The following is a 13,211-nucleotide window of genomic DNA, read 5'->3' as shown; positions in this document are numbered from 1 at the left end:
TGCGCAGGAAAACAGGGCATTCAAAAGGCAAAAGAATAAACTATTTTTTTTCAAAAAATTGAAAATTATGGGGAAATATGGAGATTTCCAGGGTTACAAGCTGGAAGGTGACAGGGAATAAAACTTGAGGCACTTGTTAAAATTCTCAAACTCCACCCAACCTGTGATATTAAACAGACAAAAACTCCATCCAACTGCTCTACCATAATTTATCAACAAGAAATTTGAAATATTTATCTTACATTGCAAATCGTTTGACTAAAAACTAAAAAAAAAGTACAGTGAGTACACTAAGTAGCCTCATAGATAAACTTAAAGATGTCCTCTTTTTCCCAAACTGTAAGAAAAGCTTACATTCTTTCCGCCTAAATTCATGAAAACTCCATATATTATTGCAGCATTATAATGAGCCAAATCTGCTCAAGAATCCCCTACTCCCATATCCAAGAGACCCATGTCTGTTAATGAGAGGTGTTTTAGCTTTCAATAAAAAATATAAACTACCAAAAACTTTCTTTGATGACGAAGCTGCAGACAGATAATTTTGTTTTTGGAATAATAAAGCATTTTAAAATTTATTAAATGTATATACTCACGAGCATGTGCTCAGCAAGCCATCCTTCTCTTCTGGCAATAGCAGAGCCAATACGAAGTGAGAAACATTTTTTTCCTAGAAGAGAATTTCCTCCGTAGCCACTGCCGTATGACCATATTTCATTGATCTTGGTCTTATGAGCAACCATAGTCTTTTCAGGATCACAGGGCCAGTTGTTGATTATTGGTTTTTGTGCTGGCAGAGGCACGCCAACGCTAAAAAAAAATTAGGTGCAAAGACGAAACATTTTATGGAGTCCAGTAACAATATTCTTTAAGTACATGCCCGTTTAACCCGTTCTTTTTAAAGCCTGATTTGCCCCTTTGTGGAAATTTAAGCCATTAAAGAGGATGAAAAATCCAAGTCCACTTGATTTACAAATAAAATGTTTCTTTGTGGGGCAAAATTTCGGGCTTGAATTCTATATCTTTTTAGAGAATTTTGAGAGCACTAGATCAAACGGAGTTGCCTGGCTTAGAATACTTTCGCTCACCCAAGATTAAAATCAACAAAATAAATAAGCCTCAATCTTTAATATCCCGCAAAGAGCAGGGACTATCGTGCTGAAACTTTCAGGAAATGTTCGAGGGAGGTATTGAAACTCTCAAATTAAAAAAAGAAACCATTTTAGAATTTTTTTTTTCAGCCGAGACATAATTTATTCACAAAAAATCAACAAAAAAACATGAAGCCCAGTAACCTGGGCTTGTACTGCCACTAAAAAAAAAACTTACACCCACTTAAATCAGTGCATTCAGGATCCCATTTACCAACAAAACAAAAAAAATATGAAACATATTAAACATATAGAACTACTCGAGAAAAAAAAAAGAAATAGAATTCATAAACCTGCAGCCAATGGTGCCTCAACTGATCACGGAAGCCAGGCCTTTCAGCAATATCCCTAATAGAAGATGGCGTCTGAGACCATAGCACCGAAAGAATATGACAAGCAGAGAAAGCAGACCTCGCAAACACTCTAATCGGCCTTCTATTCATACCAAACCTGTCTCGTTAAATGCCTATAAACATCAACAGCTGTCTCAAACATGACGAAGACACATTTGAGCAACATTATTAATAATATCATACATCAGTTGAAGCTTATAAAATAAGCACAACCCTGAAAACGGTAAAACACGGATTTGCGGATAAATATTTCTAACTGAGACAAGTCTATCGATTACATAAATAGCACGCACAGCTGAATTCTGGAGAACACGCTAAGGATTCAGGTGAACATAAAATGTTCCAGACCAAACAGAACAACAGCATAGTAGATAAGGATGGACTGATGAGGAATATAAAGGGTACCAAACTTTCTGTGGAAACTGATACTCTAGCCTCCTTATCATACCTATATTCCTTGCTACTTTCGACGATATACACTGTACATGCTCTGAAAAACTTAACGTTTCATCAACTATTATGCCTAGGTATTTACTGACTTCTGACGTATTATTGTCGAGTCTCCTACTATAAGCTCTTGAAACCAGGGGTAGTATGAAGATGATCTGCCCCAGACAGCGAACCCCGATTGGCTGTGATTTCCTTTTAGCTTGTTTAGCCTTAGCCATTTCTCCACTTTTTCCATATCATTACTCAGTGTCCCTAAAAGCTGAGCTTTGGTGCGCTCCGCAACTGAAAAATTCGTATCATCAGCAAATATTTTGCTTCTTTTGCTTTAAAATTTGCATGAATTTGAGCCAAAATTGAAAAAAATCAAAATTGTGAATCGTTATGAATTGACACACATTAAAAAGTATTCTCATACTGCATTGATCAGCCCATATTGACATAGCCAGAACTTCAGTAATTCGTTCAAATTGCTTCGGTGGTGGTTGGAGGGGAAAAATATCATGCTTTGGAAAATGATATAGCTTCAAATAGCCACCATAAATTTTTTGATCCTACAAACTCCCTTATGTAGTAAAAACTAACAGGGCACAAAATTGGTCACTTCCTATACAACTGAAACACCAGAAAAGAGTAAAGAGCAGACACTTGAAAGGAAAAGAGAAAAGATAGGTACATGTTGAAGTACAAAGTAGTGTCGGGACCCATGGCCAACAGGGCAATCTCATATTTGCCATATATCCACTCCTCAGGGCCCTGTGCCCTAGGAGATCACCTAGTTCATCTAGATGGTAGAGCAGGCCCTGAAAAAATGCATAAAACAAATTTCAGGAAAAAAAGTCGGCGATAATTTTCTTTTTTTTATAAAAAGGCAAGGTAACTTGGTAACTTTTACAAAAATGCAAAAGCAAACAAGGGTCAAATAGCATAGATTATATTTAATCTGCAAGTCCCTTTATGTTATTTTTTTGTTGGTTTAAAATACCTGGGGAGGGAGAACCTGGACAGATTTTCTTCCAGGGGGGGGGGGGGGGTGAGGTAGGAAATAGCTCTTGTTTTCTCTAAAAAGCATGACATTTTATTAATGTTACAAATTATGCCCTTCTTGAAAACCGTTAAAGATTTTACCACAATACACACGTAATTTCTCTTAACATTTTTATTATTGGCTTCTGAAGCCAAAGCGCTGTTAAGTGTTGCAGTAATTGTACCCCGTGAGTCACAGTTGTGGAGCAAGACTTATATTGGACAGAGTAAAGATAAGACGTTTGAAGGGATAAGAGGGAGGATGCAGGCACATGAGGCAGGCTTAGAAGTATAGAGTAGAGTAGATCTTTGGCAGATAAGGTGCTAAATGATCTTATTCTTAAAAGGCCCCAAGTTATTTCAAGAGGGAGGGTAGGGGTACAACTAAAGATTGCTGTCAATGTATAACAAATAATACTTATCACTATTACTTATCACTAATATTAAAAATAGTGAAAAAATGAAAATGTCTATTATAAAGTTGTCACAAAACAGTGAAAAGTGCACAAACCCTGTATTGTTAATAGATCATATTGCAACATTAGTCTCGCACTTGTAACGAGTGACCTTGAAATCTGAATTTGAACTTTGGCACAAAATCAGACGATATGAGAATTTAAACCTGGTTTACTGGATTTGGGACCTTTATCCATCTTTACAAATGGTGAAAATAAATTACCTGTGTATACATTTGACAAAATCCTTATCACCTAGAACTTTGTACACATTTTTTCCCATTCTGGTCATGATTCTCATTGATGCTGCAACGTAAACTGAGTCAGATGCCTGAACTCCAATGTGACTGATTGGTGATCCTATTGGTCCCATCGAAAATGGTAAAAGATAAAGGGTTCGACCTAGAAATACACTCCCATGGTAATTGGAAAAATAAATATTATTTGAGGTAAATTTAAGGAAAGCAGTAAAAAAAGGAATCCATGACTATATGTTTAAGTAAAGCAAAAAAAAAGAATAGAAAGATAATACATTCACTGCTTTAATATAGTTATGAAAAAAGGCAGCAGAATAAATCTGGTTTTCCTTTAGCTGTTTAATTTTCTTCTGCTTATTTCTTGTATGTAGAAAAATTGCCGAAACAGTCTCAAATAATAATGAAAAGCCATGATATTTTTCCTGTCCATGGATATACCATTTGGATGGAACCTACCAAAAAAACACTCAAACGAATATTCTCAACCCCCGAAGCATCGGTCTTTTTTGTTCTTAAAGTTTTATTTGCAATCATGATTTGACATGCTCCAACAATTTTTACTAAAAAACAGGCACTTTATCATATAAACTAACTTACAAAAGTTCATCCTTATTTCCAAGTTAGTAACTTACCCCGGAGACATAGAAACAAAAACACTTCAAAATTCGAAGAGTGAAACTCGAAGGAGAACGAAACATCATTTTTGGTTCTAAGGAAAAGTAATGCTAAGCCCCATCCCCTTGCATTAAACATACCTTGTAAGTAGACGTTGGTTAAATATCAATTTAGCAATTTCATTTTGAAAAAAAACTAATAACAAACAAAGAACTTTAAAACAGAATTTAATAGTAATTTTGGCAAATATTCATAAAACAATATGTGGTAGATTACTTTGCCATGTTTACAGAATAAGCAGTGAAGAAAAAGCAATGTTGTACCTACAAAATTTTTTAGCCCCTTCCCTCAACTCCAAACGCAGTTTTATTTTTCCGTTCTATTCACTTCTTTTTCCAGCAGCAACTAAGATTTTCAACTTTATTCCCCAGGCTGTTCTTAAGATACTGAAGATATGTAATCTCAATGACCAGGAAGTCTTAACTCACTGTCCCGAGCTGTTTCCAAAATTTTGTGGATTTGGTATTTCGATAGCCTGGATACACGAAGTGTCATTTGATCTAAATATACCTTCTCCCACAATACATAGGTCCTTTTACCCCCTTCCACTCCTCTCAAAACAAAAATTGAAGTACCCTTGCCCCATCCCCCTTCCTTTCCTTAAAAGTACCTCTAAGTTTTAACTTTGAACCCAAGCCGTTCCCCAGATATTAAAGATATGTACTTCTAGTGACCTTGATGCATTTTTTTTTAGTTACCTCTGTCCCTACCAAAATTCAAAGTTGTGGTCCACTTAACCCCATCCCTACGACTCCGTGGAAGTTTTAATCCCATCCCCAAACCCATTCACGAGATATTGCTGAAAATTGGAAAACTCTGGTTCATAGTGTATTTTGATTTACTCAGGCACTCGTGTTGTCTCCAGAGTATACCATCAATGAATTATCTTTTAAGACACACTCTGGAACTGCCAGGGTGTACCTTTTATACAATTACCAATCTATGAAGAATAGGTAATTTAAACGATTTAGGATCAATTTGACAAAAATTGATCAACAAGCACCCACTTTTCTTTCCAAAATCGAATCTGGTTCCTGTAGATCGGCTATCAAACTTTTAGAATGCGGCACTTTATTCGCAAATTGCCCGAACCTATCAAAAAAGACAATTAAAATTGAAAAAAAGTCTTACCGAATATTCTACTAAACCTTAAAGGCCATCTACCAAATTTCTGCAAAAATCACTGAGGTTTTACAGATCATTTGTAAAGAAAAGTGGAAATGCTGCTAATAACTTGTCTAGTAGTTTTTGTCTAGCAGTTTGTCTAGTAAAACTAAATGATTTTTTTTTTTTTTTACTGATTATTAACATTGAAATGCTTCTACGCTACAAAATATGGGGTTTAACTCAGAGTTCAAAGATCCCTGATTCGTGTTTTTTTTTCACGGGCGATTGTTTCAAACCAATGGTCCTAGAAATTCGAAAGAGAGCTCATTCAAACAGAAATCAGAGTTCCAGGGTCCTTATTAAGTGACCCAAGGGGCTGCCCCTTCCTCATATACGGTTTTTAAGGGCTATAAAAACTGTTACATTACACTCGCATTCAATAAAACGAAATCTAATTGGATACAAAAGAAAAATTAGAACTTTTAGCTATTTACTACAATTGTAAAATTTTGCCCGATGTTTTCCTTGTTCTTTGACAACAGAAGCAAAATTGTCCCTTGTCTTCTCTGCTGGCAAAGAAAGTCCTATTCTGGAATAACTAGGTTAATATTTTGTCACCTTAACTTGAATATTTTACTTAAGTTTAAGGTTAAAGAGCCGCTCCAAACATTCCCAAATATATTTCAAAATACAATTTGTGAAACAGATATTGTCAATAGGTCAAAGTACAACAGCATAAGCAAACAAACACGATCATTTCCATCTAGAATTACATCTATTGTGAAATTCATTGTTCTATGGAAAAAGTGTAAAAAAAGCGTAAAAAATAAGTTAAGTGGTACCTTGTGAGGACTTTCTTGAAATTCCTGGGAAAACTGGGTAGTAAATTCGTGAACCAAAGCCGACCGAAACTTAAAAATAAAATGCTGGTTGTCTATTTTGTTGACAACGTACCTTTCATGCAGCCTGGGAATCGAGATTTGATTTCCTCATCAAGCTGCTTCAGTGACATCCAATTGCCAAGTGTCCCTTTTACTCCAGACTTAGGCTCAGGAATAGCTTCTCTTTTATCTTCAGTGCAAATATACGTTTTGGATTCCATTCTTGCAACATCTTGGGGGTTTGTACGGGCCAAAACGCTACGTAAAGAAACTCTTGAAAGGATATCAGTTTTTCCACTATCACCGAATTTTCCAGGGTTTCCCCTAATTTCCCAAGAAAAAACAATCGAGCTCTCCGTAACTCTTCGGAAATGTGCACGAAAATTAATGATGTATGTTTGTGCTAACAATTGTGTATTTCAGAACGTTAATTTTCGGAGATATTTGGAAGAACCTAATTTTCTTTCGGGAAATTCTGGAAAACTCTGAAAAAATTGGAGACGTAGAAGCACTGGGTGATATATAAGGCATCTTCTTATAGTATTGTATATCAATACTGGTAAACGTATGTTTGTTCTTGAGGATTTTGGTAGCAAAAAATCTGTTTCCGCTATCACTATTTGTTTTGTGCTCATTTATTACAAATAAAAACAACAAACATGCAAAATCGTTGGTTGAAAGTTATGTTGGTGAATCTCAGGAATTAAAAATTAAATTAAATTCCAGTTCAAAGGAATCATTGAAATTTGCAATGTCTATAGAACTTAAAGTATTATAGCTATTAAATATTTAAACCAAAATAACAAACTGATCCTTGGAATTCTATTTTCTCGAATTTTTGGCGAACAAAATTGCTCACAAATTTTTTTTAAACCACTAGGCTAGTTCAGGAGATTGTCCAAAAATATAAAGCGAAAATTAAAATGCAAGGAAACTTCTTATTATTAATGTGATTATAATAAGTATTTTTTCTTTTAAACATAATTTAAGTGAAAATTCATTTCGCTCATGTTTCGATTAGGACCTTTTCACGCTTACAATTATTGCTTTTGCATTCCACCGTAAGAACTTAGACTACAAAACTTAAGTAAGTAAAATGTGCACTGACTGATGAGCCAGAAATGACTCACCAGGCAGTGTTCTTTTTTATGTTTACATAAGAAAATGAAAATGCCATGGGGTGGGAGAGGGGTGGAGATTGTGTCTCCCTACCCATTCATAACTCTCGACGATCCTTGTTACCGAGAGCCAATTCCAGTAGCACCGTCGGGGAAATTTGTTCCACAAAAGGGGGGGACTCGTATTTGGAGAACATCCTATGACTTATTCTTTTAGGGATATCTTGGGAAGTAGCCAAATGAGAAGCTCTAAAGAAGGGTATGATATAGAAAGATTTTCTACAAGAGAATAGACCCATGCGGCTTGACACTACGACGACAATAATTCTAGCGGCGGTAGTTTCAGAAAGCTACAGAAACAAATAACTTTTTCTAAGTATTTTGACACCTGTTTCAAACATCATTTATAGCGCTTAATGTTGAAATAAATAAATTATTTAACTCGGAGAAGACTTCCATAACATCCTATAGAATAAATTTACTCGCTATAAATTGCATAAGCCTACGCATAAAGAAATATATTTTCAATTTTTGCATTTTTTTTTTTTAACCCCAAAATTCAGGATAATAGGTTTTCCCCTAAAAACCTACGCTCTTAGGATGATTCTAATTTTAAAATGAAGAAAAAAAATGTGACGAACTTTTTTCCAAACAGTTTAGCTTGGTTCCATCTCTTCATTTATATGATGGAAGGACTACAAAGGAACTTGTATAATAGACTTAAACGATGGAAATAAAATAATTTCTGGACGAATCTATTTCGATAAATCAGTTCTTTGTTTTTAAAATGAACAAAGAAAATTAAAATGAAGTCCAATTTTTGTCAGTATTGTCACGTTGTACTATTAGAATAAATAAGCAAAACAAGTTAGTTAAAGTTGACAACGGTTTACGTCCATAGATATACGAACACTGATAAACTGTTTATTCCCAAAGATTACAACCCTTCCAAAGGAAAGTCACATGTTTTTAAGGTGCTTGGTTCCATATGGTTTTTAGCTTTTTTTGGCCAATTTTTCACTCAAGTTTTGTTTTTTTAATCTGGCACCCCCTACTTTCAACAACTGCTTAATTGCATATGGAGGCATTTTACCTTAAGAATTAAGCTTCTAACTTCTCCTATTTTTTTTTAATATATATAACTGCGTAAGTTTCCACTTAATAAATTCAATAAATAAATAAACTTAATAAATAAATTAATAAATAAACTTAATAAGTAGATAATTTCTGAGACCACACCGCCTTTCCATGACGATAAATAAAAGTTCAAATAGGGATAAAATCCTTTTAATAGACAGTGATGATGATAACAGTGATAGAAATTCACAAAAATACCATATATTTTGGTCACATATGCAGTGACCGTCATCAATAGTGAAACTACATTAGTTTTACTACTGATGACGGTCACTGTATATGTGACCGAAATATCTGGTATTCTTGTGAATTTTTATCACTGTTATCATCATCACTGTCTATTAAAAGGATTTTATCCCTATTTGAACTTTTATTTAAACTTAATAAGGTTTCATTTTCCCTATCCTTGGTACCAAAAGGTTTTAAGATTTTGCAAGGCTCAGGAGTAGCAATATGAAGTAATGAACTAAAATGTTTTAAATACGTTAGCCAAAATATAAAGTAAACACACTGGTTTAAAAATAACAATAACATTTCTTTATAATCTTTTCCTAGAACCTAAATACAATAAAATTAATTTCCAAAATCAATTAACCCTTAAAGCTACTTGAAAAAACAAATCCTGATAAACCATAGGGTGGCAAGGAGTAAAATTTGAGGAGTGATACCTTTAAGAAAACATACAGTACTGCAGTATAGAAGCCGGTACTTACGTATTATCCAGAACACACTCTAGAAGTGAAATTATGTTAATCATAATGAAATATACCCAAATATGATGAAAATGTAATACTTTAGTAGCAGAATTATGGGAACTACAACAAAGAATTATGTAAAACAGGCCTCCCAGAACGCATTATATTTAAATACCTAACTAACCACCTCTATATATTAAATATTTAATTAAAAAATACCTGCATCATAGTTTATTTCACGAAAGAATTAACTAAATTATAACCGAATGCGAGAGGAAAACTGGTTTACTTATATCAAACGAAGCAAACTTCTTGAGTGTGTTTTGGATAATACGTAAGTAGCTAGAAGCCTAAACATTCTGCCAGCAACCCGTCCCACCCATCCTCCAACACATCCTTGAATGAAATCTTGGAATCAAATTGAGATTTTAACCAATCTGGGTTTCCATAAACTGAATAAGTGTCGGCAAGACTTTCGGCTGTTATTTTTCTTTCTTTTTTTGCGTTGCTAGAATACATAATTGTCAGGCTTCTATTGTCAATAATACCCTGGCAACATTATTATTGCGTTTATATGTACTGTGGCACAGTAAGGCCCAGCGCCCACGGGGCAACTGTTTCAAGACAACAGTTGGAAACTTGTCTCATCTGCAATTGGTTTACGACCAGTTTACAACCAAAATGAAACTTGTTTCCGCCCACGGACGCGATTGGTTGTGGATCAGTCGTGTTATTGATTACTATTGGTACCGCAGGTTTCGTAGGGTTCAGAGGGAGTATTGGGTCCATCCCTACTTGGAAAATCATGCAAAGTCCCGTCTGTTCTTAGCAGCAAAAGAACTGTCATGTATACTGTTTAGCTGACATGTTTACTTCAGCTGCCAGCATTTGCCAAGCTTTCTCTGTCATGTCTTTCCTTCAGCACGCTGGAAGTTTATAGTTGTACAGCTCTACATGCTTCTCCACTTCTCCTACGAACTTCACGTTTAATTCCTGGTCTGACATGTTGAGAGCCAAAATAATTGAACAATATCAACGCGGCAGCTCCCAAAAATGTGTGGGACAACACTGCAACGCAACTGTGACCACGGCTGGAGGCTCATACGGAACCGGTTTTAGACTGATTGGAAACCAGTCTCACCTGGATTGCCTCGTTGGCGCCCCCCCTCTACTTCAAAGCCATGGTCACAAAACAGTTGTGTGCGCAATCGGTTAGCAATTCTAGTCTCAAAACAGTTGCCGCTTGGGCACTGGGCCTAACAGTTCAAAATCCTAACCAATAGCCTATCCTAAAATTTTGAAACCAGCCACTTCAACCACTTTTTGATTTAGAAATTCGTCAAAACCAACTACTATGTGCTAAACTAGCACCTACCCTTCAGTTCAAAAGCATCAAAAAAGAGTAACAATAACTTACCAGTTTTCATATTTTGGTAAATTAACGACCAAGTTTTCTTCTAGCATAAGCCTTGTAAAATCTTTACTTTCCTCTTCACTTCCATCACAGAGCCATATCTTATCTGGTTGACACAATTGAGCTACCTCACTTACAAATTTAAGCACCTAGAACAACAAAAAAATATGGAGACCGAATATCTTGTCGCCCATGAGTTTCACTCGGGTAACGTTATAGTCACACTCCTCGATAAATCAGAATTATGCACGACTAAAACGCTAATTATGCAATCCGTTCATAATTTCTCGAGTTGAGCGTTGTTCAACTTTCAAGCATAAGATTTTAACTAATTTAATAAATCAAACTTTGTTTTAATTGTCCTTGGTACTTTAATAAAAAAAAACACGCATTTACACCTGTAGTTCAATTTATTATTATAAATTCAGAATATAAATGAAATAATTGGGAACCACTAGCAGTGGTAGTTCTAGCAGTGGCAGATCCAGGGGGGAGAGGGGGGGCGCGCCCCCCGAGCGTAGTCTAAAGCAGCATAATTTACTTAATTAACTAAAGTTTGCGTTAATTAAACTTGCTCCTAATGCAAGTTTATCGCAACAACCTATTTTGCGCCCCCCCCCTGAAATTTTTTTTCGGATCAACCTATTTCGTGCCCCCCCTCCTAAAAAAAAAATCTTACATCCGCCCCTGAGTTCTAGGCCTGGGCAGGAGAGGGGACAGCTTCCCCCACCAGTTTTTCTGACATCTGACGTTAAATCCCTTTTATTTATATTTTTACGCTCCTACGGTATAACTTATCCCCCTGACTATCAGGCCTAAAACCTCTACTGACAACAAGAGCATGAAATGCTTTAAATTTTGATCAAGGTTGAGGCTTCAAACGTAATAAAACTATGGTTAATTCTTGGAAAATATTAAGCAGAATCGCGGCATTTTGTACCGCAATCTTACATACTGTTTTCTATTCACAGGCTAAAAATATCGGAGGAGGGAGAGAGGAAAAGCATATTCTAGGCCTGGGAAAATATTTTTATGGTAAATTCCATATCCCCTTAGTTATAGCCCTAATAATTATGTACATACCTTTTTTGGAAGCTCTTGTGGATCACCATGAACGACCTCAATATTTTCAATTTTTGGATTTCCCATTATCAGACCAAATCCTACAAATTACTGCTTCAAGAATGAGACAGATGTGAATCAGCTGGTCAAACAAGTTCAACTATCAACGAAGGCAATATGTTGATGCCAAAAGAGCATTGCATCCCACCCCCAATCAGCTCTCAAATGTAACGAAAATTACAGCCATCCAGAATCAAACCGCATTCGCTGTAGGAAAAATAATTTCCAAGCAATTGATCTGTTCAGACAAGAGTGGCGTCAATTTACGGAAATACAGAGATTGGGAAAAATATATTTCTAAAATTTAGAGGGGAGGCAATTCTGTTGTTTTTTCAATGAAAATGCCAAAAAGCGACTTTCAATGAAAATACCAATAAAGGTATCTTTCTAAATCTAGAAAAGGGGGGAGGAGGGCAAATCAACCTTGGGGTTTTTAACACCCTTCCTCCAATAAACGTGACTGGAAAAACCAGTCGGATCAAATTTATATCGTTATTGTCATTTATTTAAACCAATTATACAAAAAAAATTGATGGTGCAACCAAGGGTGTACAATACATAATTAACATCGTCTATAAAAGAAAAAAAAGAAAGATATACTTCCTTACTGCAGTCTAGACGGGACTTAATTATAGGTACATACAAAAAAAAAAAAAAAAAAAAAGACTAATAAACCTTCAAGAAACCTAACATTTCTAAGACACATAATTTCAATATAATGCATCTCTATTCTTTTTCTTAAATGGACAAATTACTAAAAGTTTCTGTTTTATCATTTAATTCGCTCCAAGTTTTAACCCACTCTATAGGAAGTAGCGGTGGCAACTTTCTGTTTGTGTACCTGAGAGTGCTAGGTACGAATAAGGGTGTACTACTGCTAATTTCAGTCACTGTCCAGCCAGTGGCCGTCTTGCCCAGTGTATGACCATCAGACCAGGTTTTTTGTGAAATACGCTGCCGAGCTTGGATGAATAGGAAGCCAGTAATAGCCGCCTAAATCATACAAGGGTGGGGATCAAACCCCTATACGATTGTAGTGCAAGAGATGCCTCTAGTGGTTATCTATCCGTCGCTTAAGAAAGAAACACCTACATCAGTGGGACAAAATTATGTCTCACTTTTGATATTTAATACAGGTATTATTTAATCGTGGCTTCAAAGTGGCTTCATGTGTGGAACAATGGAAGTAACCAAAAAAAAGAATGAAATTTAAAGAACTCATATACCCATTTTAAGATCTCTACATTTGACCCTAACATAGTTATTATCAGATGTTTTATTCCAATCCCATCGACTTTTCAACTTACCTAAGCTTTTGTTCCCTCCTCAGGGAAAATAAATAATCCAGACCCTCCCCCTTAGAATTTCAAGAT

The 13,211-nt window shown here is 35.5% G+C and overlaps 1 protein-coding gene across 1 annotated transcript in view; it reads right to left on the bottom strand.

Annotated features, from left to right (window-relative positions):
* The window catches only part of LOC148944577 (phosphoenolpyruvate carboxykinase [GTP]-like), a 69,411-nt gene extending 57,477 nt beyond the window's left edge, over window positions 1-11,934 (bottom strand). The window contains exons 1-5 of the mRNA XM_089099783.1: window positions 11,800-11,934; window positions 10,720-10,865; window positions 6,426-6,610; window positions 3,657-3,834; window positions 597-810 (exon numbers count right to left, since the gene is read on the bottom strand). Coding sequence (XP_088955909.1) covers window positions 597-810; window positions 3,657-3,834; window positions 6,426-6,610; window positions 10,720-10,865; window positions 11,800-11,865 — 789 coding nt within the window. The 5' untranslated portion in view covers window positions 11,866-11,934. The remainder of the gene's footprint in view (window positions 1-596; window positions 811-3,656; window positions 3,835-6,425; window positions 6,611-10,719; window positions 10,866-11,799) is intronic.
* Window positions 11,935-13,211: the final 1,277 nt, after the last annotated feature.

This window comes from Artemia sp. Qi Xiang Cuo, chromosome 14 (assembly GCF_049724085.1).
Source record: "Artemia sp. Qi Xiang Cuo chromosome 14, ASM4972408v1, whole genome shotgun sequence".
Classification (NCBI taxonomy): domain Eukaryota; kingdom Metazoa; phylum Arthropoda; class Branchiopoda; order Anostraca; family Artemiidae; genus Artemia; species Artemia sp. Qi Xiang Cuo.
This window is presented reverse-complemented; position numbering and strand designations above follow the sequence as displayed.